Source organism: Arvicola amphibius, chromosome 1 (genome assembly GCF_903992535.2).
Source record: "Arvicola amphibius chromosome 1, mArvAmp1.2, whole genome shotgun sequence".
NCBI classification, from domain to species: Eukaryota; Metazoa; Chordata; class Mammalia; order Rodentia; family Cricetidae; genus Arvicola; species Arvicola amphibius.
In genome coordinates, this window is record NC_052047.1 from 135572643 (window position 1) to 135599459 (window position 26817).

The 26817-nt window shown below is 42.9% G+C and overlaps 1 protein-coding gene across 1 annotated transcript; it reads left to right on the forward strand.

Annotated features, from left to right (window-relative positions):
- Nucleotides 1–5868: 5868 nt before the first annotated feature.
- On the forward strand, nucleotides 5869–6709 carry LOC119826905 (60S ribosomal protein L7-like). The gene has a single exon (XM_038348426.1). The coding sequence runs from the start codon at nucleotides 5869–5871 to the stop codon at nucleotides 6646–6648; it is 780 nt and encodes a 259-aa protein (XP_038204354.1). The 3' UTR covers nucleotides 6649–6709.
- The last annotated feature ends 20108 nt before the right edge of the window (nucleotides 6710–26817 follow it).

Here is a 26817-nt window from a genome sequence, read left to right on the forward strand (position 1 = left end):
GCAGGGGTGGGGCTTAATCCCCAGTACCATAAAACCAGCCAGCCCTGGTTGAGTGGCTCACTTTGGTGATCCCAGCACCCAGAAAATAGAGGCAGCAGGTGAGCATTCAAGGCCAGTTGGTGCTGCGTTGTAAGTTCAAGATTGAAGATTGAAAGTGTATATCATAAAACCTACTGACCAACCAAGCAACCTGATTAAAATAAAAACTGTCAGCCTTTAATCCAAGCTCTCAAGAGGCAGAGACAGGTGGATCTCTGTGAGTTCAAGGCCAGCCTGTTCTACACACACACACACACACACACACACACACACAGAGAGAGAGAGAGAGAAAGAGAGAGAGAGAGAGAGAGAGAGAGAGAGAGAGAGAGAGAGAGAGAGAGAGAGAGAGAGAGAGAGAGTTCCAGAACAGGCTCCAAAGCTACAGAGAAACAAAAAACAAAAACAACAATAACAACAACAAAACAAAAACAAACAAACAAAAAACTCAAAATAAATAAAAACTGTCAACCTTATCACAAACAGGACAATCTGGGAAACTGTCACAGTTAAGAACACTTAAAGAGCACTTGGGAGGCAGAGGTAGGCAGATCTTTGTGAGAGGCCAGCCTGGTCTACAAAAGTGAGTTCCAGGACAACCAGAATTTTTACACAGAGAAACACTGTCTTGATTTTTTTTTAAGAGCACTTAAGGAGAAATGATCACTAAATGCAATATGGCCTTCTTGGTAGGACCCTGGGAGGAAAAAGGAAACATTTGGTAGAAATGGAAGGAATCTAAGCTATGGTCTTTAGCTAATAATAACATTTCCCTCTCTGTTTGAATCATACATAAGATGTCAATCCTGGGGAGCAGTGGATGCAGGGTACATAGGGATTCTTAAATTTTTCAAATCTGAAACATAACAACAACAACAAGTCTGCTAAAGAAAAAGATGCTAGTGGCGGTGGGATTTAATGAAGGTTTTTGTGGCTCATACGGCGAGCATGTGAGTAAGCTCCCAAGAAAGTGGACACTGCTATAGTTCTCTCAGCTAATGGAATAGGATAAACACAACAGCACAAATCACACACACCACTGTTCTTTCTCCCCCCTCCCCAAAGGCTGGCTTCTGGATAAATAAGTTTCTCCAAAAGAACTTAGGACTCTTGTGACATTTAGATTGTTCCAGGAAATAAAAACAAAGAAAAAACTGTAGTGTTTTCAGATCTTTCTAGGGAATTGGTATAATCCCAACATAAAAAGGACAGAGAAAGGCACACACACAAATGCCATTTGTGAATGTCCATGCAAAGCCTGATACAAGGAGAAATGGTATTCCAGAGGCGCCAGGGCAACCCTGAGGGGACAGCAGGAACAGCTGGAATCAGAAGCAAACTTCCCATACAGTGTGGAACTGGTTTACCATTTAGCAGTTCTCCTGGTATGTTCTGGTTGACTGTCTGCCCAACATTGGAATAAGCCCATTTTTTTGCTTATATGTGCATTGCCCTGTTTTTAGTTTATAAACATCCATGGAGGGTTGGAAGGGAACACTTCAAATTACATAGCAGGAACTATGATCACGAATGGTAAATAGAACTTGCATTTTTTTTACTCAATTATCTTCTGCTATTTTATTTTATGGTCAAAATACAATACGCATTTTCATTAAAGCCCAATAAAAACAATCAAAAAGTATTTGGCTGGGGAATATAGCTCAGCTGTGTAATGTTTGCCTAACATGCACAGGCAAGACCCTAGGTCCTATTTCAGCACAATCACCATCACTAAAGGAAAGGAAAATGTATGATGTATGAAAACCTAAGATGATATAATAAAGTGACAGCAGCATATGCTAGTGGAGAATCAAGAGCGGTGGAATAAAACTTGCTTTAATGAGATGGATCAGAAAGACCTACATCTCTCTGGAGCAGAGTCAGGAGTCAACCACTACTAACACACCATTAAATACCACTAAAGTTAACAATAAGGCTTTTTCTTTTTCTTTTTGCAAGCACCCCCTTTAAACATTTACTTCCTTATAGACAAACTGTTAGGGGCTGCAGTGACTTGGTTCCTTGACTCCTAGCTGCTAAATCCTCCCCTGATATCCCAGCTTCTTTGAGGGAAGAATTATGTGTCAACAACCAGCTGAACTCCCTCATGCCAGCACCAGCTGTTCTGATGCTCCACAGACACTGCAAGGGAAGTTTATACTGAAACCACTGATGATACCTCGAGGAAGCTACAATGCAACTGCAGCTGCTTGATGCCAAAGCAGAACTCTGGTTCTGAAAGCTATTGCCTCAACTACAACAGTTTCAATACATGTGCTGGGCTTTTTGCCATGGTGAATTCCAGAAGACCCTGTAGCTTTTCTCACCCAGGTCAGCAGGAAAGGTGTGCTGGTTCATTTTTGTCAATGAATACAAAGTTATCTGGGAAGATTGGAGGGGACATTAGTTATTTTTGTCAGGACATTTTGTACATATGTTTCTACTCTTGTTTAAAGTATTGTACCTACGCAGCTCATTTACCAACGTAATGTAAATTTCTAGCCATTGAAACTATTCAGGATAACAAAGAAATGCAAGTTAATAGTTAGTCTCCTTTTACAACCAAACTTGTTGGGTATGCCTTCAAGGTCCAATAGAGATATATTTTAGATAGACAGGTAATCTTCAAATACTTCAGAGATCTACGGAATATGGCATTATAATGTTTTGTTAACATAGGGATTTTCATGATAATGAAACACATCTGCTCCTGGCAGCACCAATTTACTTCAGAGAAGATGATGGACAAAAAGAAACTCCATGCAGAGTTTGCTTTCAATGTGATATAACTGAACATTTGGGCAAGAGGCTGTCCTTACCTTGTCTGCTGACAGTATGTTATCCAAACCGGACAAACAGGACACAAAAAAGGCAACTGCTAAACTTTGCCAAGCCAAGGTAGGGCAGTCTTTCATAATTCCTGCTTTATAGAAAAGTCTGTCAGATTCTAGTTCTGTAGGCTGAAGATGGATGCCCTAATGTTACAGAAAAACCTTGAGTTACTGTCCAGGTAGCCAGCCATTTCTGTTGCTTCTTTTAGTTTTGAAAGTTGTCCCCTTGCCACATAATAATCAAAACACTAAACATACAGAGTAAAGAAAGGATATTAGGAGTTGCAAAGGAAAAAGGCCAAGTAACACATAAAGGCAGACCTATCAGAATTACACCTGACTTTTCATTGGAGACAATGAAAGCCAGAAGGTTGTGGCCAACTGTTACACAGACATTAAGAGACCACAGATGGCATCCCAGACTACTATACCCAGCAAAACTTTCAACCACCATAGAAGAACAAAACAAGATATTCCACAACAGAACCAGATTGAACCAATACCTAGCCACAAACCCAGCACTACACAAAATACTAGAAGGAAAACTCCAATCCAAGGAAATTGGCTATATTAACAAAAACATAGACAATTGATGATCTCACAGCAACAAACTCCTAAGAAGGTAAAAACACACAAAATAACAACACCAACAATGAAAACTAAATTAGCAGGAAATAACAATCACTGGTCAATAATACCCCTTAATATAAATGGACTCAACTCACCTATAAAAAGACACAGGCCAACAGATTGGATGTGAAAACAGAATCCATCCTTCTGCTGCATACAAGAAACACACCTCAACCTCAAAGACAGACAGTGCCTCAGAATAAAGGATTGGGAAAAGAAATTCTCAATCAAATGGACCTAACAAACAAGCTGGTGTAACTATCTTGATATCTTGATATCTAATAAAATAGACTTTGGACTAAAATCAATCAAAAGAGACAAAGAAGAACATTTCATATTAGTCACAAGAAAAATTTTTCAAGAGGAAATTTCAATACTGAACATCTATGCCCCAAATACAAGGGCACCCTCATATGTAAAAGAAACACTTCTAAAACTTAAATCACACATTAAACCCCATACACTAATAGTGGGAGACTTCAAAATTCCACTCTCATCACTGGACAGGTCAGTCTGACAAAAATTTAACAGAGAAATAAGGAAACTAACATGTTATGATTCAAATGGATTTACCAGACTTCTATAGAACATTCCATTCAAACATAAAAAAAAATACCTTCTTCTCCCCACTTCATGGAACCTTCTTAAAAATTGACCACATACTAGGTAACAAAACAAACCTCAACAGATACAAAAAAAGAAAGCCCACAAACACATGGAAATTAAACAATGCTCACCTGAAGCATCAATGGGTCAAGCAAGAAAAAGGGAGAAATTAAAGACTTTCTAAATTTCAATTAAAATGACCACACAACATACTCAAATTTATAGGACACAATGAAAGCAGTGTTAAGAGGAAAGTTCAAAACACTAAATACCTAAATAAAGAGGCTAGGAAAGTCCCACACTAATGAATTAACAGAACATTTGAAAACTTTAGAACAAAAAGAAGCAAACTCACACAGGAGAACTAGACAGCAGGGAATAATCAAATTGAGAACTGAAATCAACAAAATAGAAACAAAAAGCAATATAAAAAATCAATGAGACAAAGAGTTGGTTCTTCAAGAAAATCAACAAAATAGACAAACCTTTATCTAAACTAACCAAAAGACAGAGAGAGAATATTCAAATTAACAAAATCAGAAATGTAAAGGGGAACATAATAAAAGACACGGAGGAAATACAGAGAACCATCAGGTCATATTTTGAAAACCTGTACTCCACAAAATTGAAAAATTAAAGGAAATGGACACTTTTCTGGATAAATATCACCAAAATTAAATCAAGATCAGATAAGCAAATTAAATAGACCTATAACTGCTAAAGAAATAGAAACAATCATCAAAAGTCTTCCAACCAAATAAAGCTCAGGACCAGATGGCTTCAGCTTAGAATTCTACCAGATTTTCAAAGAAGAACTAATACTGATATTCCTCAAATTGTTCCACACAATAGAAACAGAATGAACATTGCCAAACTCTTTTATTATTTTATAATTACCCTGATAGCCAAATTACATAAAGACATTACTAAGAAAGAGAATTATAGACCAATCTCACTCATGGACATTCATGATAAATACTAAATAAAGTACTGGTAAATTGAATCCAAGAACACATCAAAACCATCATCCATCATGATCAAGTTGGCTTCATCCCAGAAATGCAGGGATGGTTCAACATACAAAAATCTGTCAACATAATCCACCATATAAACAAACTGAAAGATAAAAACCACATGATCACCTCATTAGATGCTAAAAAAGCTTTCAGCAAAATACAACATCTCTTCATGATAAAGGTCTTGGAGAGAGCAGGGATATAAGGGACATACCTAAACATAATAAAGGCAATATACAGCAAGCCAACAACCAACATCAAACTAAATGGAGAGAAACTCACAGCGATCCTACTAAAATCAGGAACAAGACAAGGTTACCATTCTTTTGACATCTATTCAATATGGTTCTTGAGGTCTTAGCTAAAGCAATAAAACAACAAAAGGAGATCAAGGGGATACAAATCGAAAAAGAAGAAGTCTATCTTGACACGGACTTTAAGAAGAAAGAAAAAGAAGTCAAACTCTCACTATTTGCTGATGATATGATAGTTTACACAAGCGATCCCAAAAATTCTACCAAGGAACAACTCATAATCACTTTCAGTAATGTAGCAGGATCCAAGATTAACTAAAAAAAAATCAGTATCCCTCCTGTATACAGATGATAAATAGGTTGAGAAATCAGAGAAACATCACCCTTCACAATAACCACAAATAGTATAAAATATCTTGGAATAACTAACCAAGCAAGTGGAAGACTTACATGACAAGAACTTTAAGAAATCTTTTTTTTTTTCCGCCTGGAACCATGGAGGCTGTGCCGGAGAAGAAAAAGGTTCCTGCTGCACCGGGAACCCAGAAGAAAAAGAAGGTTCCTTCTGTGCCAGAAACGCTGAAGAAAAAGCGAAGGAATTTCGCAGAGTTGAAGGTGAAGCGCCTTCGGAAGAAGATTGCCCTGAAGTCGCTGCGAAGGGCCCAGAGGAAGCTCCTCTATGAGAAGGCAAAGCACTATCATAAGGAGTACAGGCAGATGTACCGGACGGAGATTCGCATGGCCAGGATGGCAAGGAAAGCTGGAAACTTCTATGTGCCCGCAGAACCGAAGCTGGCCTTCGTCATCAGAATCCGAGGTATCAATGGTGTGAGCCCAAAGGTGCGCAAGGTGTTGCAGCTTCTCCGTCTTTGGCAGTTCTTCAACGGCACCTTTGTCAAGCTCAACAAGGCTTTAATTAACATGCTGAGGATTGTGGAACCATACATTGCATGGGGGTACCCCAATCTGAAGTCAGTAAATGAGCTCATCTACAAACGCGGCTATGGCAAAATTCATAAGAAGAGAATTGCCTTGACAGATAATTCCTTGATTGCTCGATCTCTTGGTAAATATGGCATCATCTGCATGGAGGATCTAATTCATGAGATCTATACAGTTGGAAAACGCTTCAAGGAAGCGAATAACTTCCTGTGGCCCTTCAAATTATCCTCTCTAAGAGGTGGAATGAAGAAGAAGACAACTCATTTTGTGGAAGGTGGAGATGCTGGCAATAGGGAAGACCAGATAAACAGGCTTATTAGACGGATGAACTAAGGTGTTGCCCATGGTATTTTTGTAATCTGGTCAGTTAATAAAACAGTCACAGCTTGGCAAAAAAAAAAAAAAGAACTTTAAGAAAGAAATTAAAGAAGACACCAGAAAGTGGAAAGAACTCCCATGCTCTTGCGTAGGTAGAATTAACATAGTAAAAATGGCAATCTTACCAAAAGAAGTCTACAGATTCAATGCAATGCCCATTAAATCCCAGCAAAATACTTCACAGACCTTGAAAGAATGGTACTCACCTTCATATAGAAAAGCAAAAAAACCCAGGATAGACAAAAGAATCCTGTACAATAAAGGAACTTCTGGAGGCATCACAATCCATGATTTCAACCTCTACTACAGAGTTACAATACTTAAGACAGCCTGGTATTGGCATAAGAACAGACAGGAGGACCAATGGAACCAAATCAAAGACTCAGATATCAATCCACACACCTTTGAACACCTGATTTCTGACAAAGAAGCAAAAAATATCAAACAGAAAAAGGAAAGCATATTTAACAAATGGTGCTGGCATAACTGGATATCAACATGTAGAAGAATGAAAATAGATCCATATCTATAACCATGCACAAAACTCAAGTTCAAATGGATCAAAGACCTCAACATAAAGCCAGCCACACTGAGCCTCATAGAAAAGAAAATGGGAAGTGCACTTGAACGCATTGGCACAGGGAACCACTTCTTAAATAAAACCCCAGTAGCACAGACACTGAGAAAAGCAATTAATATATGAGGTCTGAAACTGAAAAGTTTCTGTAAAGCAAAGGACATGGTCAACAAGACAAAACAGCAACCTACAGAATGGGAAAAGATCTTCACCAATCCCACATCAGACAGAGGTCTGATCTCCAAAATATACAAAGACCTCAAGAAATTGGTCATCAAAAGAACAAATAATCCAGCCGGGCGGTGGTGGCGCACGCCTTTAATCCCAGCACTCGGGAGGCAGAGGCAGGCGGATCTCTGTGAGTTCGAGACCAGCCTGGTCTACAAGAGCTAGTTCCAGGACAGGCTCCAAAGCCGCAGAGAAACCCTGTCTCGAAAAACCAAAAAAAAAAAAAAAAAAAAGAACAAATAATCCAATAAAAAGATGGAGTATAGACCTAAACAGAGAACTCTAAACAAAGGAATCTAAAATGACTGAAAGACACTTAAGGAAATATTCAACATCCTTAGTCATCAGAGAAATGCAAATCAAAACAACTCTGAGATTCCATCTTACACCTGTAAGAATGGCCAAGATAAAAAACACTAATGATAACTTATGCTGGAGAGGTTGTGGGGAAAAGGGAACACTTCTGCATTGCTGGTGGGAGTGCAAGCTGGTACAGCCCCTTTGGATATCAGTATGGTGATTTCTCAGAAAATTAGGAAACACCCTTCCTCAAGACCCAGCAATACCACTTTGGGGTATATATCCAAAGGATGCTCAATCGTACCACAAGGACATGTGCTCAACTATGTCCATGCAGCATTTTTTGTCATAGTCAGAACATAGAAACAACCTAAAATCCCCTCAACCAAAGAATGGATAAGGTAAATATGGTACATTTACACAATGGAGTACTACACAGCGGAAAAAAATAATGACATCTTGAAATTTGCAGGCAAATGAATGGAGCTAGAAAACATCATATTGAGTGAGGTAACCCAGACCCAGAAAGACAATTATCATACGTATTTACTCATAAGTGTTTTTTAAACATAAAGCAAAGAAAACTAGCCTACAAATCACAATCCCAGAGAACCTAGACAACAATGAGGACCCTAAGAGAGAGATACATGGATCTAATCTACATGGGAAGTAGAAAAAGACAAGATCTCCTGAGTATATTGGGAGAATGGGAACCATGGGAGAGGGTTGATGGGGAGGGGATGGGAGAGAAAAGGAAGGGAGGGAAGCAGAGAAAAATTTATAGCTCAATGAAATCAATGTAAAAGGATACTAGATTTAGAAAAATGGGAAAATGCTGTGGGACAATCTGTATTCTGTAAATATGTGTTACTTTTATTGGTTAATAAAAAGATGACTGGCCTATAGCTGGGCAGAAAGAGACTGGGTAGGAAGGCCAGACTAGGAGGATCCTGGGAAACAGAGGGGTGGACTCTCATGAGATGCAGAACAGAGCAAGCAGGATGCAGAGTATTTACATGAGGTAAATGAGCCTTGAGGCAGCGCAGAGGTTAATAGATATGGGGTGATTTAATTTTAAGAGCTAGTTTAAAACAAGCTTAAGTTGTCTGCCGAGAATTTATAATTAATAGTAAGTCTCGGTGTGGTTATTTGGGAGTGGCGACTGGGACACAGACAAGCTCTGCCTACAGGACTGACTGTGCAGTGATGGCTGTAAACACAGTTCTTTATTTTCATGAGAGACTGAGATAATTGTTGCAGACACCCTTGTGGTACCCTGTTTTCCCTATCAATATAAGTAGGCTGTTTGTCATGCTTTGGAAACCAACCAGGAGACACCCTCCTATGCTGCAATGTTGCAACCATTAAGTCCACTAAAAGGTTTGTCTGAAGTGACCTTTTCTTGTCTATTTTCAACATTTATCAGTAGTAAAGTAGGCTAAGCTGGCAACACAAAGAGTAAGTGACAGTCAGTAGAATAGGCCCAACAGTAACAGTGGGGATCACGATGAGAGAGGAGTTGAGGAGTTCCAGGAGAGGAAACGCTATGGTCACTGGAAGAGTTCTGAGGAAATGACAATGGCCCAAGGGTCTCAGCCCCTGGGCCAGTCAGGTAGAACACCACTGTCTGTGGCCGAGTGTCCTGACACTTGAAGTCTGAACAAGAATTGTAACACTAGAGGCACTGCCTGCTGCTGCTTGCTGTTATCCGAATGCATTAGTAATGTTAACTAATTATTAATTTTGAATGTACCCTGAAACCAAGAATTACAAAAGCTGGGGCCCTTGGTGGTTAAAGCCCAGAGCAATATCCTTCCACCTTGATTGCCCACAGGGTAAGTCATTGGCTTTTAAAGTCTGAAGAAATAGGTTCTACGGTTTCAGAGTGTAGTCCTTAGCTACTTGTCAACTTGACATAATTTTGGAATTACCTGGGAAGAAAGTCTCATACCGGGTGGGCCTGCGGGAGGGAGGGGCTGTCTTCATTAAGTCAATTGATATGGGAAGACCCAGACCAGGGTGGGCAGCACCATTCCCTAGGCAGGAGGGCCTGAACTGTGCAAGAGTGAGGAAATCCAGCTGGGCACCAACAGGCAAGCGAGAGCATGTCCACACTGATTTCTCTCTGCCTGTGGCTGTGGATATAATGGGACTACTTGCCTTAAGTTCCTGTCACAGGGACTTTGCTGCAATGCTAGGGAGAACCTGAACCAGAGTTAAGGCAGCTCCTTTGTCCCCGGGTTGCTTTCTGTCCGGTGTTTTATCCCAGAAACAGGCGTGAACCTAGAACGCTCTGTTTGGAGCAATAAAACTCCGGGTCCAGCCTCTAAGGCTTAGCAGCTCAGGGTTGCCAACAATGGAGGAGCTTCTCCTCTTCCACACATGATTCCTATCTTGGTGAAACGGATCAAGAATCTCAGTGGTATGAAAAAATATCTTCCTGACTCAGGACCAGGGAGAAACGCAAAGCAATCATAGCACGCTGTCTAGAAATGGACCTGAGTATACATAGACATTGAACACATGATGAAAGTGTCATTTCCAGTCAGTAGATAAGTGGTGGAGGGCTCAGATGGTTAGCCATTTGGGGAATATAAAGTTAGCACTCTGCTGAACTGTCTACACTGAAACGGGTGATAGACGTTTCAGAGATTGGGATATAAAAGTCTAAAACCGCGAGGGCACCAGAAAAGATGCGAGAGACATATAATCTTGGCACACTGAAGGCATTTCTAGAAGGGCAAGGAAAGAATGCATAACTGGATTATCAGGCTCCCTAGCAATTTAACAATTTTGCACAATAAAAATATCATAATTGACGTGGGGAAGATAAAGGACAAATCGGGTAGAGGATCCTTGCTGCACCCAAGGGGCAAAGCATTCATGTCTTCTGGAAGATATAAGAAAAACTGGAAACCCCCAAGATAAAGTTAAAAAGAAATGGTGGGAAGGGAAAGGCAAGTTTGTTATGGGTGGAGGCCACTCAGCAATTTGTCCTCACACACACTACGGGTGCAATAATTGGGTGAAAATGTGTTCATAGTTTTGTAAAATAGTTAAAATATGTGTATTGATAAAGATACATGAAAAAAAGGATCTTGAAAGAATATGTATCAATCTGTTAAAAGAAAGCAAAATCCGCAGGCTGTGTTCCCCTCCCCCCGTGTGTGCAGGTACACATATGTGTCCCTCCACCACACCCCCTGGATGTGCAGGTATGCATGTATATTCCCCCACTCCCATGCGTGTGCAGGTATGTATGTATGCCCCCCATATGTGTGTAGGTATGCATATGTGCCCCCCATCCCCTGTATGTGTGCAGGTATGCATGTGTATGCATGAAGCCCAGAGGACTACTTCAGCTCCCATTCCTCGTGTGCCATCCATTTCGTTCTTAAGACATGGTCTTTCTTTAGGCTGGAAGTTTCCACAGGCTTGATGAGTTGACCAGTAAACCCCAGGAAACGGCTAGTCTCCATCTCCCTGGGCTGTGCTGGGATTACGTGTGTACCACCCGGCCTGACCCTTTTCTAGGTGTCTTGAGGGTGATCCATTCATGTCTTCATGCTTGTGAGACGATCACTTCCACCGTCTGAGTTGTCTTCCCAGCCCTCTGTTCTAATTCTACATTTCTACATGTGGGGATGTCTTATGGCTTGTGTTAAACCATCAAGGAAAATAACAATGACAATTCAGAAATAAATTTAAAATTCTTCATGTTCTTTCCTCAATTCCAAATTCTGTAAGACTGCAAAATCAAAACGTCTACGCCAAGAACCAAAAGCAAGAAAAATCTCTAACTGGATTCATAAAACACACAAGTTCAGGGTCACAGGAACACTCAGTTTCCAGTTGAGTGTCAATTCATTCAGAGGGAACTTTCAAAGGCAGGATTAGGAGAAAGGCCGGAGGGGACGGAAAGCAGTTACAATCGCTTCCCTTTGTACCCTCTCCCGGGGCCAATGGTGGCACTGGCCAGGGACACGGAATAGTGAATAAATAGCTTTGGACAGGAAGTGGCCACTCGGGTAGGAAACATGGTAGAGAAAGTGTAGGAATAGAAGCTTTGTGTACTGGAGAGAGCCCAGCGGCTGTGGGACAAAGTGGGTCACTCTAGTGGGGTGAAAAACATGGGGCTTGGAACCGGGAATTTTGGGGTTGGGTATCTCTCTGGTACTTCAGATGAAAACAGATACTGGCTTTGAGTCTCGTTTTCTTTTGGAAGTGAGATGGATGCTGCCCATCTCCCTGGTACTGTGATGAAGGTTAAGTTTAAATATGGGTGAATAATAGCTCAGACATAGACACATGAGCATATAGCCTTTCTGCCACTTGTGGAGTGTATCAGCTGACAGAAGGCCGTCAGGAGGCTGTAACTCTGTTCCTGAAGACAAAAAGACCCCAGCCTTGTGTTTGTCAGATCAAATGCAGGCTGCCTGTTAGATCTGAGTTTCAAATAACAGTGAATAATTGATTTTATTAGAAGCACGCCCTGTGCAGAACAAGTTAGTACTGTTTTTTAATCATTATTCTCCTATTGTTTACTCCTCATTTCAAATAAATTGATGCCTCTCTACAGTCCCGGACTCAGCTCTCCTCTGGTTGTTAGGAAACTGTGAAGCCCTAGAGCTCAGGGCAGGGGCCAGTGGCCTTCAGTGTGTGAATTAGCAAAGATCCCTAAGGCTCAACATGAAGCAGATTCTTTCCTCCCATGATGGTGACACACCATGCTAGGTGTGACTCAGATTTCCAGAATACTATTTAACAACCCTCACCCCCCACACCACCCTGCACCAATTCTCTGAGTGCTGTTTTCTGCCCCTGGTTCACTAGGCGACAGAAATAAAATTTTAGATTTATTTGAAGTATTGAAAAACAACAAAGATAATTTAAGCCTGCCTGCCCATCTGCCTTTTTCCTTCCTTCTTTCCTTCTTCCTTCCTTCCTTCCTTCCTTCCTTCCTTCCTTCCTTCCTTCTTCCTTTCCTCCCTCTCTCCCTCCCTCCCTCCTTCCCTTTCTCTCTTTCTTTCTACGTGTGGTAAGGTATTTATGTGTACTGTGTGTGGCCTGTGTATTCAGGTGTATGTACACAAATGTGTGCATGCCTTTGGAGGTCAGAGTCAGTGCTGAATATATTTCCCAATGGCTCGCCATCCTATTTATTTTGAAGACAAGATCTTCCATTGTCTTCGTTTGCTTCCTCTTGCTGTGATAAACCCCATGACCAAAAGCAGCTTGGGGAAGAAAGAGCTTACCTCAGCTTACAGCATACAGTCCATTACAGAGAGAAGTCGGGGCAGGAGCTCAAGCAGAAACCTGGAAGCAGGCACTGAAGCAGAGGCCGAAGAGGGATGTTGATTCTACCTTATTCTCCCTGGCTAACTCAGCCGGCTATTATTTGTTTTCATTTTTAAATGTATATGGATATTCTGCCTACATATAAGTCTGTGTACCATACACATACTGTGCCTGAGGAGGCCAGAAGAAGGCATCTGATTCCCTGGGACTGGAGTTGTAGATGATTAGGGCTACCATGTGGGTGCTAGGAACCAAACCCCGGTCCTCTGGAAGAGTAGCCAGTGTTTTTAACTGCTGAGCCATCTCTCCCACCTCAGCAGTCTTCTTTCTTATATTATTATTATATATTTCATAATATATAATAATTATAAATATATTATTATGTATTTCAGGCCTACCTGCCCAGGGGTGGCACCGCCCACATTGGGCTGGGCCCTTCCACATCGAGAAAATGCCCCAACAAACTTGCCTGCGTGCCAATCCAATGGAATCATTTTTTTTCCAAATGAGTCGTTTTTTTTTTTTTTTTTTCTTCCCAGACAACCCTAGTTTGTGTCAAGTTGACCAAAACAAGACAAAAAACTCCCGAACCTAAGCAGCTCACTCACTGACTCTGGAGCTCTCCATGGCTAGACTGGCTGTCCAGAAATCCTGTCTCCGCTTCCGTGGTGCTGAAACTGTAGATGTACAGAGGGGCCTGGCTCTTTACGTGGTGCAGAGGAGTTGAATCAGGCCCCCTGACTGTAGTAACAGCCAGCGCTTTAGCAGCTGAGCCATCGTTTCAGCTAATGCCCGCCTTTAAAGAGGGAAATGAACTCAAACCTGGCTGAGCTTTTGAAAACGAGGCTCTTCCTAAACACTGGTCGCTTCCTGTCATTTGTCCCACTTGACTCTTTCTTGCTCAACTTTTTAGTGAGATTTAAGGGCTCACTATCCCCAGGGTAAAAAGAACATTAATTCAGAGTTTGCTAAAAACAGCACAGGCATCTGAAGAAGAATCGCTCCCCCTCAGACATAGTGGCAGCTACAGCCCCCATCAGCAATGGTGTACTTTCTTTGCGTGAAAATCCACATATTTTTATGGCATTCTTTGCTAAAACTCTACACTCGGATCACAAAGGGAATGCGACAAGAAACCCCCTTTGCATGCTGAACCGCAGCCACGGCTGCGACGGCGAGAGGATCAATTCCAGTTCAACAAAGAAATCAGCCGCAGAAAAACAGTCTCAAGAAGAAAGAAAACCGAGTCTCTCTGAAAGAAAAGTGGAATTTTCAGTCTACCTTATTCATTAAAGTTCAGAGCCGCGCCCCTTTAACGAGCAGCCCAAGGGTGGGGAAATTGCCTTGAACGGTTACATTCCAGGGAGCTTGGCACCATCCCCACGACATGATGTGGGATAGCAATCGTACGGAGTTTCTCCCAGTGAATGGGAAGTGATCAAAGATAACACTGCCTGGGAAAGAATTAAAAGAGTGTAACATTGCATCGAGTCCCAGCCAGCGTCAATCATCGCATGGGCGGATGCACAAGGGCCTTTAAAGGACCGTAGAGCTGCGCTGTGCCATTCACAATATAATGACCGGCTTCAGTGGGGCTCAAATAAAAATGCAGAAGCATGTGCCCCCTTCATCTAGGCAGGACCGCGGCGTGTAAGCCCAGCTCTTTTTTTTTTTTTTTTTTTTTTTTTCCTCATGGTTTATTTTTTTTTATATTTAAAAATTTCCATCTCCTTCCCTCCTCCTCCCCCCTCCCTCCCCTCCTTCTCCCCTTTCTCTCCCCTCCTTCTCCCCCTTCCCTCCCCTCCCCTCCACCCATACCTCCCCTCCCTCCCTCTCAAGGCCAAGGAGCCATCAGGGTTCCCCACTCTATGCTAAGACCAAGGTCCTCCCAACTCCCCCCAGGTCCAGGAAGGTGATCGACCAAGCTGAGAAGGCTCCCACAGAGCCCGTCCATGAAGAACAATCAGAGCCCAGAGCCATTGTCCTTTGCTTCTCATTCAGCCCCCGCTGTTGGCCACACTCAGAGAGACGGGTTTGGTCGCATGATCCATCAGTCCCATTCCAACTGGAGTTGGTGATCTCCCATTAGTTCTGTCCCACCGTCTCCATGAGTGAACGCACCCCTCTCGTTCCTGACTTTCTCCCCCAAGGTCCTGATGAGGAGCAGAAGGAGAGAGAACATGAGAAAGAAAGTCAGGACCGTGAGGGAACCTCCAGCTGGCGACAGATGGGGAAGGTGACTAAGCCCAGCTCTTTAAACAGACCTCAGAGCCACAGCCTTCATTTACATCATTTATTAAACACTGGTCTCCAGGAAGTGGATTAATTCATAAGATGCCATACGGCTGCGATTTAACAATGGAAATGCTGTCTGTAAGGAGACTAGCAAAATTGGGGCACAATTGGGGAAAAATATACAGCAAAAAGGACTTCCACAATTGCGCGATCACCTTTCCTTCCGTGAAAGGACAGGGGGAAAGAAACGTGCGGGAATTGAATTCCTCATTGTGCAGAAAAGAGTTGCTGGCATATAATGCTAGACAGAGCCATTTACTGGAAAAAGTGTTGCTTTATTTACATGCTAAACAGCACCACTTTCCAGCTCCCGCCGACAAGTAACAGTTTAGGGAGGGAAGGAAGGAAGCCAGGCTCCCTGTTCCTGAGAGAAACAACAAGACAGGGCCATGTCAACCAAGAATCCTGACTCCGTCGTTATAAAACAGAACACTCAGTTTTACTGCGCATTGCTGAGGAGATCATCTTGGCTTTTTTTTTTTTTTTTGTAACAAGAATCGTAGCGGGAATCACGAATAAATCAGACTTTGCATCCAGAAGGAGACATGTGGCCTGGAAACCGTGGACAGCCACCTGGTAGCAGGACATTTCTGGAGCGCAACCGGGAAACATCCTGTGTCCATCAGAGGACTCAGGACAAGGCCAGACACAGGACCCTGTGCACGTAACAAAGAGGAGTGGGGGAAACCTAAGGAACAAAGGCAAATGAACCCAGCGAACTGTTGGCGGAGGGGCCAAGGTGTGGAAGGCGCCGACAGCTGCAGCTGTTCCCAGCCTGGGACGAGAGGAGAAGGAGCAGCGACTTGCACAGGGCTGTCCGTTCTGATCTAGTTGTCCACCTTCATCAAGACACAGCCTCGGAGCTTCCTCAGAAAGTTGGTGCTTGCATTTTTTTCTCTGTGTTTTTTTTTTTTTTAATTTTTTTTGCTTAGGATAACTGAGACTTCAGTAAGTGCAGAAGTCTGACATGACAGGAGGTGGCTTATGAGACACCGGGTGCCACCCTCAGAGATAGTTTAAACTCTGGGTAGCTGTTTCTAAATTGTATGCGTTCTCTTTACCCTAGAAATCATGTTTAGCAACAATTTTCTAAAACACTGAGAAAGGAGAGATTGTGTTGCTGTTCTCTCTTTAAAACAAAACAGAACAGAATCTGGGGAGACAACTCAGTAGCTTAGAGTGTTTGTTATTTAAGTAGAGGATCTGAGTTTGAATCCCCTCACCCACAGAAAACATGGGCATAGCAGTGTGTGTGTGAGCCCAGCAATTGGGGGCCAGAAAAGCTTATCAGCCAACGAGACTAGCAGACACAGCCATAGGCCCTGTCTCAGGGCACTAAGATGAAAAGCAGCAGAAGAGGACACCAGTGTCCTTTTATGGCTTCTATATGTGTCCAGACTATATCACAAGCACATACATGACAAAAAATAAACCAACATGGTCGGGTGTGCCTGTACTCACAGCACAGGAACCTGAGATAGGAAGATCACAAGTTCAATGCTAGCCTGGGAAACAACAATATGAAGTTAGCCTAGGCTACATACTGAGACCCTGTCTCAAAGACGAAGACGCGATAAAGAGAATTCACAAAGGCATCTTCATGGTAGGGATTAGTGTAGCGCAAATTTTATTTGGTCTTAATAATAAAAACCCAGTGTCAGATATTAAGGGGTGAAAACTGAAAGATCAGAGAAGTAGAGCAGCCAGCCACCAGTTCTTACGTCTATGAAATCCTCAGACCAAACGGGATATCCTATTTCTGCAAGTCCTCAGACTGAATGACATGAGCTCTGGTCTCTTCCTGCCTTTTAATCTTCTCTCAGTCCAGCCAGACATATCCCTTTCTGTCTCTAGCTACCTGGTGCTGGGGTTAAAGGCATGTGACTCCCAAGTCCTGAGATTCAAGGTGTGAGCCACCACCACCTGGCTCTGTTACTCTTTGAGACTGGATCAATCTCGCGTAGCTTAGGGTGGCCTTGAACTCACAGAGACCCAGAGACCCGATGGCTTTTGTCTCCCGAGTGCTGGGATTAAAGGTGTGCGCCACCACTGTCTGGCCTCTATGGCTAACTAGTGTGGCTAGTTTTGCACTCTGATTTTTAGGCTAGCTTTATTTGTTACAGCACAAACAAAATATCACCACAGACTAGGGGTGCAGTTCAAGAGCTTAGTGCTTGTTCAACATGAACAAAGTTCTGGGTTCAGTTCCCACCACCGAGAAGACAAGATGACAATAGGGTGGGGCAGATGGATCTATGTAGGAAAATTGCTTTCTGGCAAGCTTGAAAACCTGTGTTTCATTCCTAGCACCCATGGAAAAAAAGTTGAGCATATCACCCAACCAGTCTAGCCTAAGAGGGGTGACTGGCCAATGAGAGGTGCTGTCTCAAAAACAAGGAGAAAGGTATAGCACCCACAGGGATCACACTCAAAGTTGACCTCTCACCTCCACACACAGGTGCACATAGGTGTACGGGCACACACGCGTGTGCACACGTGTGTGTGGCATATGCACAGAAGTACTAGTCTGTGCTGACAGAAGGCCTGTGTTTTCTGTTTTCCCGTGATATGCCCTTGCTGGGTGCCATCGCCAGGAAGTCTGTCTCTCTGGTCCTCAGCAGTCACTGAGCACGAGTTCCAGTATCCTGCCATGCAGCTGCCCCACGCTGCCCACAGGTAGGCAGTGTGCAGATGCTCCCTTTCTTTCTTTAAATATTAATTAATTTATTTATTTTACATCCTGGTCGTAGTTTCCCCTTCCTCCTCTTCTCCAAGTCCTCTCTCTCCTGCCCCCACACCCCTCTTCTGCCCCCACACCCCACACTCTTCCCGCCCCCCCCAATCCATTCCTCTATTTCTGTTTAGGAAAAGGCAATGTCTCTGATAAATATCAACAAAATATGGCATATCAAATTACAGTTAGACCAAGTATGCCTCCCTCCCGCCCCCGTTTTAAGGCTGGGCAAAGTGACTCAGTATGAGGAGTAGGGTCCCAAAAACTGATAGAAGAGTCAGATACAGTCACTGTTCCCACTGTTGGGAGTCCCACAAGATCCATCCATTTGCCCGCAAATTTCAAGATGTCTTTTTTTCTGCTGGGTAGTAGTACTACATTGTGTTTTCCTTATCCATTCATCAGTCAAGGGGCATTTAGGTTGTTTCCAGATTCTGTCTATGACAAACAAAGCTACTATGAACGTAGTTGAGCACATGTCCTTGTGGCACGATTGAGCATCCTTTGAGTATATACCCCAAAGTGGTATTGCTGGGTCTTGAGGAAAGTTGTTTTCTAATTTTCTGAGAAATCACCATACAATATCCAAAGGGGTTGTACCAGCTTGCATTCCTACCAGCAATGCAGTAGTGTTGCCTTTACCCCACAACTTCTCCAGCAGAAGTTGTCATCAGTGTTTTTGATTTTGGCCATTCTTACAGATATAAGATGGAATCTCAGAGTTGTTTTGATTTGCATTTCTCTGATGACTAAGGATGTTGAATATTTCCTTAAGTGTCTTTCAGTCATTTTAGATTCCTCTGTTCAAAGGTCTCTGTTTAGGTCTATACTCCATTTTTCTTTTTTTTTTTTTTTTTTACTGATTTATTTGCTCTTTTGATGACCAATTTCTTGAGTTCTTTGTATGTTTTGGAGATCAGACCTGTAGATGGAGCGGCGGGGCTGCGTCCTGCCACCCGGCTAGCTTTACATCCGAAATAATTACACGGAAACTGTATTCTTTTAAACACTGTCTGGCCCATTAGTTTCAGCCTCTTATTGGTTGATTCTCACATCTTGCTTTAACCCATAATTAGTAATCTGTGTAGCACCACGAGGTGGTCGCTTACCAGAAGAGATCTTAACCTCTATCTTGGAGAGGAGAAGCATGGCGACTGCCTATGGCGACTGCCTGAAACGTCTGCCTCACTCCCAGCATTCTGTTCTGTCTACTCCACCCACCTATGTTCTGTCCTATTGGGCCAAGCAGTTTCTTTATTAATTAACCAATGAAAGTCCTCCATCACAGACCTCTGTCTGATGTGGGATTGGTGAAGATCTTTTCCCATTCTGTAGGCTGCTGTTTTGTCTTGTTGACTATGTCCTTAGCTTTACAGAAGTTTTTCCGATTCAGGAGTTCCCATTTATTACTTGGTTTTCTCAGTATCTAAGCTACTGAGGTTCTATTTAGGAAGTGGTTTCCTGTGCCAATGCGTTCAAGTGTACTTCCCACTTTCTCTTCTATGAGGTTCAGTGTGGCTGGCTTTATGTTGAGGTCTTTGATCCATGTGGACTTGAGTTTTGTGCATGGTGAAAGATATGGATCTATTTTCATTCTTCTACATGTTGATATCCAGTTATGCCAGCACCATTTGTTAGATATGCTTTCTTTTTATGTTTGATATTTTTTGCTTCTTTCAAAAATCAGGTATTCAAAAGTGTTTGGGTTAATATCCCAGTCTTTGACTCAGTTCCATTGGTCCTCCTGTCTGTTCTTATGCCAATACCATGCTGTTTTAAGTACTGTAGCTCTTTGGTAGAGTTTGAAGTCAGGGATTGTGATGCCTTCAGAAGTTATTTATTGTATAGGATGGTTTTGTCTATCCTGATTTTTTTCTTTTTCATATGAAGTTGAGTACTATTCTTTCTAGGTCTGTGAAGAATTTTGCTGGGATTTTGCTGGGCATTGCATTGAATCTGTAGATTGCTTTTGGTAAGACTGTCATTTTTACTATGGTAATTTGCCTACCCAAGAGCATGGGAGATCTTTCCACTTTCTGGTGTCTTCTTCAATTTCTTTCTTCAAAGATTTAAAGTTCTTGACATATAAGTCTGGTTAGAAGTACTGAGATGTTTTATGCTATTTGTAGCTATTGTAAAGGGTGATGTTTCTCTGATTTCTTTCTCAGCCCATTTATCATCTGTGTAAAGGAGGGCTACTGATTTTTTTGAGCTAATCTTGTATTCTGCTACATTACTGAAAGTGTTTATAAGTTGTAGGAGTTCCTTACTAGAAACTTGGGTAGCTTATGTAAACTATCATATCATCAGCAAATAGTGAGAGTTTGACTTCTTCTTTTCTGATTTGTATCCCCTTGTTCTCCTTTTGTTGTCTTATTGCTCTAGCTAGAACATCAAGAACTATATTGAATAAACAGAGAGCGTGGGCATCATTGTCTTGTTCCTGATTTTAGTGGGATCGCTGTGAGTTTCTCTCCATTTAGTTGATGTTGGCTGTTTTATATCATCAATTTGCTTATGGCAAGATCAAATTCTTTTTTATCCTCTCTCATTCTATTCTTATAAAAGGCATTCCTGATAAAGATCAACTTCATGGGGTAACCTCTCTAAGCTCAGGTTCCAAGAAACCTCATCTGTGGGCTGCAGCTGACAAATGGTACCCTGCTGATGTCATTTCAGTCTACGTATGGATGCTACGGTGCATTATTGAGCATCTTCAAAGGGGACAAGTGAAGCAGAGAGCATGGTTGTTTGCCCTGGGATGTCTAGGGCGTTTTATTGCAGTATGCCGAAGATGTCCAAAGACTATTTATTAAATTAAATGATTAATTGTGTGTGTATAAGCCAGAGAATGGTGGTCATTGTCTTCCTAAACCCCTCACCACCTCGGGGTGGTTTTGTTTGTTTGTTTGTTTTTGAGATGGGATTATCTCATTGAGCCTGGAGCTCACTGATATGTCTAGACAGGCAGGCCAATGAGCTCCCTGGATCTCCCAGTTTCTGCTCCCCACCATTGCAAGTGTTGTGTTGGTAGATGCATGCTGCCACGCCTGACATCTATATGAGCCTGGGGGTGTGCACTCAGGTGCCCTGCCTGCACAAGTGCTTTTAATGGAGCCATCTATAGACACCCAATATTTTTCATAACCCAAATAGTTGGAGAAGGGCTGGAAGGAGATGACTCAATGGTTAAGAGCACTTGCTGCTTTTGCCGAGGGTCTGAGTATTTGTCCCAGCACCCAAGTTGGGCTGTTCACAGCTGCCTGTAACTCTAGTTCCAGGAGGATCAGATGCCTTCTCCTGCCCTCCTTGGGTACCTGCATACCCTCACACACATACGCATAAATAAAACATAAAATAAATCTTTAAAAATTATAGATGTTAAAACTTGGAAAATTCTCCTTGGCTAGTAGGGAATATGCAAAAGAACTTAAAGGGAGTGGGGTAAGCTGGTCGAAGGCAATGTTAATAAGGAAACTTGTCCCAGGACCCACATGGAAAAGCCACCAGCGTTGCATCTCGAGGCTTCAAACACAAGTGATGAATGACAGTCTGGACTGCCCAAGATTTCAAAACGCAGGGTCTGAGATAACAAAAGTCACCTTTTCTTCCCCATTGTTCAACCAAAATAAACTTGAGTTTAAATTTGAAAGCAGGCAAGTATTCAGAGCTTTAATACTGTGATTTTATTCTGAGTAATTGCCTTTTATTTTCCAGGCCTATTGTGTCTTTACTGCACCTCTTGTCACAGTTTAATCCCTCTTTAAACTTAATTTAATGCCCAATTTAATCTCAATATGACAGCTAATAATTAAGAGAGCCCATGTTGTGGAGCTCAATGTCTGGTTGTGTTGGTCATGTGTATGTGTCGTGTACGGTACTGTTTCATACCATACAATCTCACGAGTAGCATCCCTTGATATGTTTATTTCGGAGGGGGGGGGGGAGGAGCCTGTAGCCTTCATCTCTTCACAGTCAAAACACGGGCTTCCATGGAATGTTGTGAGCAGTTAAAGATAGGGAATGCGACTTTTAGTCACATTTAGTATTTAGTCACTTTTAGTCTTAAACAAATCTATAGATTACAGGCCCCTCGCACCCGCCTGTTTTTACCCCTGACCCCACACTCCAGTGTTGGGATCACAGCCGTCCATGCCTGGCTTTAACGTGGGTGCTGGGTCATGGAACTCAAGTCCTCACGCTTGTACAGTAGGCACTTGGCCAGTTGAACCTCCTCCCCAGTCTCTTGTATTTTATCATTCTTCAGTCCCCTTCTCCTTAAAACAAAACAAAACATGTTGTTGTTAGGAAATCTTCCTTGGAAGCCAATCTGAAAGCAGGCCAGGTAGGTCCTCACTGATTAATGTGTAGGGGCTGTCGTGGGGTGTGTGTGGAGGGGATGGAGGTAGAGCACTTAGAGGCAGCCTTTCTGGCCACTCACAGAGCCTATGCCTGCCACGGTGCACATGTGGAGGTCAGAGGACAACTTGCCAGAGTCAGTTCTCTCCTTCTACCTCGTTGAGAAGGGTTTCTCTTGTCTTTTCCCCTCTGTTTACTCCAGGCTAGCTGGCACTCAAACTTTCTGGGCTATTCTCCTAGGCTACTCCTCAGCCAACTTGTCCTAGCGGTGGTGATATTACAGATACCAGCCACCACATCCAGCCTTTTACTTGGGTTCAGGGACTCAAACTCAGGTCATTGGGTGTGTATGGAAAGTGACTTTTACCCACATATTCCTCTCTCTGGACCCGAGAGTTTCTTCACGTTTCCCCCTTTAGCAAGTGTGTCTGATGATAGCCATGTGGCTCATGCTTCTGTGGTTGATCCACATTATGGCAGAGATCTGTGACCTGTGCAGACCCTCTGGCCTTCCAACTGGGCACCTGGACCCTCAAGAAGGCCTACTGGCGTCCGGGGTGATGTGATGATCTGAATCTATTTGTGTTGTTGAGCAAAACAAATGGTTCACAAATTTTAATTCTTTAGTCATTTTTTGGTTTTCATCATCATTGTGAGAATATTTTACATTTCAAGATATATGTGTATTCTATATACATATACCCATATATATGTATGAGCATACCTGGTGCTTAGCATCTTAAGAAATAATATCAGAGGTGGGAAGGATGTGTTGGTGTTTAAGATAATGTAATGCACTTGCAGAGAGCCCAGGTTTGATCCTAGCACCCAAGTCAGACTGGCTCTCATCTGCCTATGAGCCAAGCTCCAGGAGCCGTGAACATTTGTGGTCTCAAAGAGTGCCTGTACTCACAAGCACCCCCCCCCCACAGATAGACATCATTAAAATGATTAAAAATAAACCTTTGACAAAGAAATAATATGAGAATCAAAAGTTAACTTGGTGAGCGGGAAAAGTGGGAGCCAATGGAAAGAAAATGAAGAAAGACAAAGAAAAAATCTAGAGGTTCAGACCTGTCATCTCATCTGTTCAAGAGGCTGAGACAGGAGGATCACAACCCAAATGCTTGCCTGGGCAAGAGAGAGTTCAAGGCTAGCTTGAACAACTTAAGTGAGTGTGGTGGTGGTGACTGAGGTTTCTGTCCTGCCCGGTCCCACAGCCGTTTAGTCCCAAATAAGCACACAGAGGTCTACATTAATTATAAACTGATTGGCCTAGTGTCTCAGGCTTCTTATTAACTCTTATAACTTATATTAGCCCATAATTATTGTCTGTGTTAGCCACGTGGCTTGGTACCTTTTCCAGCGAGACAGTCACATCTTGCTTGCTCTGTGTCTGGCTTCCTCTCTGTCTGGGTGACGAGTGCAGACTGAAACTTCCCTCTTCCCAGAATTCTCGTTGTCGCCTCTACTTCCTGCCTGGTTGCCCCACCTATATTTCCTGCCTCACTACTGGCCAATCAGTGTTTATTTAAAATACAAGTGACAGGGTACAGACCATTGTCCCACAGCATAGTGGTCTTAATGTAAATGGCCCCATAGGCTCACAGGAAGTGGCACTATTAGGAGATGTGACCTTGCTGGACTTGATGTGGCCTTGCTGGAGGAAGTGTGTTACCATGGAATGGGCTTTGAGGTTCCAGCAGCTCAAGCCAGGCCTGGTTGTTCCCTCTTTCTTCCTGCTACCTGCTGGTCCAGATGCAGAACTCTCAGTTACTTCTTCAACACCACACCTGCCTGCATGCTTCCATGTTTCCTACCATGGCAATAAGGGACTAAACCTCTGAACTGTAAGCCAACCCCAACTAAATGTTTTCTTTCATAAGAGTTGCCATGGTCATGGTGTCTCTTCACAGCAAGAGAACTCTAAGACAGTGAGACTCTCAGAATGAAGGGAAAATGAGGGCTGGGGAGGTAGCTTAGTGGTAGAGCACTTGTAAAGTGTCCATGAGGCCCTGAGTTCCAGACCCAGGACTGAAAGGAAGAAGGAAAATGCATGTTAGATGGGAGATGTTTGATGTGACTGTAAGAATCAATGTTCTACAGTGTGAGGTGTGTTGTGGTGTGGGACTTAATTTTATAGGTGGTGAATGTGTTCGGTGCTGACTGACCAAACACTCCCTAGCTTGGCTCTCCCCTTTCTAGCCTCCAGAGTAGAGGAGGGAGACAACAGAGAAGGCATGCCCCATGGGGAGGAAGATACAGGGGATTCTGAACCCACAAGAATGAACACAAAGCTGCCTTGTCTCTATCTCTGGAAGGCAAAACAAGGCATTTATGAGAGACATAAGAAAACTTTCTGGCAACAGTGGTGCAAGCAGACTGGGATATGAAGCTGGGAGGAAGAAATTCTCACTCAGCTAAGCTTACTCTCGAAGAGAAGGGCAGAGCCAGAGATACATGATCTTTGCATCTCTCATTTAAAGTTCTAAGACTCCTTGGGTCCAACAATTTTTTTAGCAAAGAAACTTGACCTACATCAGCTGAAATGTAAATAAATGCTTGCTCTGTGTTTGAATCCTTCTGGGAAGTAGAAGGCTTGTATGCCAGGTGTGGTGGCAGACATTTGTCCCAGCACTCCGGAGGCAGGGGCAAGTGAATCTCTGTGATTTCGAGGCCAGTATAGAAAGTTCTGGGCAGGACAGCCAAGGCTATGTAGAGCTTCAGTCTCAAACAAATAAAAAAGTAAAAGAAAGAGAGTAACACTGGTATCAGCAGGACACAGTGGTATGCCCCTGTCATACTAAAATGTGGGAGGTGGAGTCAGGAAGATCGGGAGTTCAAGGGCAGTCAATCACTAACCAAAAGAGCACTGTGGGTGTCCTGAGGCCAGACTTCTCTGAGTTCCAGATGTGCTAACTGTACTGTAAAGCAGGAGGACAAAGAACCAGCAACACCCTACACATCTAGTAAAGAAAGTTCCTATAGATGGGGTGGTGGTGCACATCTGAAATCCTAGCACATGGAGGACTGAGGCGGGAAGATATGAGCTCAAAGCCATCCTGAGATACATAGTAAGATCTTATCTAAAAAAGAAAAAGGAAGGAAGGGAGGGAGGGAGGGAGGGAGGGAGGGAGGGAGGGAGGGAAGGAAGGAAGGAAGGAAAGAAAACAAACCCCAGTTCTTCCCCCCTCACAGATCACAGCCTGGGAAGCGCTGAATGCTGTGGTCCTAAGCAAACTTAGAAACAATGCCTGTGTCCTGAGAAATATGGCTGTCTCCACAGTAGCCGTACCACAGGCCTTCTCTGCTCACCACTGAATTACACAGGATGAGAGTCCTACGGGACACAGTCCCTGGGAACAGGTTGCCTTACTATTACTGGATCGCATACCCTGCATACCCCCTGGCCCTTGTCACCTCCCTTCCTCTGGTTGGTTTCCTCAGTTACCTTGCCCCACCCTGACCCTCCTAGACACATGCAGCATAGAGGCCAGTGAGACAGAAGAGGGTCAAGAGGACATCCCGTACCAGCTCTCCCAGAATACCACTCCCCTTGTCTTCCTTGAGGTCGCCTCCTCAGATTACTGACTTTGGCTTGCTAATTCTTCCTGCATTTGTTTTGTACAGCGTCTCTTTTAAAGGTTTATTGAGACCAGGATCCACCCGGCCCTGTACTGAGTGAGGGGATGAGCCTGGATGGGATTCCCGCCTTTGAAACAGCATCCAGGTCTAAAGAAACGCCTTGCAAAGGTATTTGATTGACTAGCCACACAAGTTGGGAAACCCTCTAACTTGAGATGGAAAAAGAAAAGATTCCCATTAGTTCTAGACACGTAGCTAGACAGCCACGCCCTCTTCTGCTCACTTTTCTTTGCCACACCTTTTGCTAGCTTGCAATAGCCCCTCCAACAAGAAATGAAGGGTTCTTTCCCAATTAGCTTCAGACTCATATCTTTCTACATAAATATGTGACCATAAACCTATTTTTAGGTAAAGTAACTTAGAGGCAAGATTGGAATTTTAATATCATTGCTGCCCAATGTTACAGCCTCCTTTTTTCCTACTATTCTTTAGGCTTCCCATTTCTTAGTAATCATCTCTAAGTATTTTTAAATTTTTTTCTACATAAAGTCAAATAAGACAAAATGAAATCAAAGTGGAGCCACTAAAAAGAAAACAATTATTCAGCATTACCCCCTTAGAATTTGCTTTATGAAAATATTTTTAAAGCTATTAGTCATGTTGAAGTTCTAGCTTTTGTTAATATATGTATTTTGTGCAAAATCAGCGCCCTCCACATTCCCGGCCTGGATGTTATACACACAAATTA

Coding starts and splice junctions, on each gene's coding strand:
- LOC119826905 (XM_038348426.1), top strand. CDS start 5,869: ATGGAGGCTGTGCCGGAGAAGAAAAAGGTTCCTGCTGCACCGGGAACC.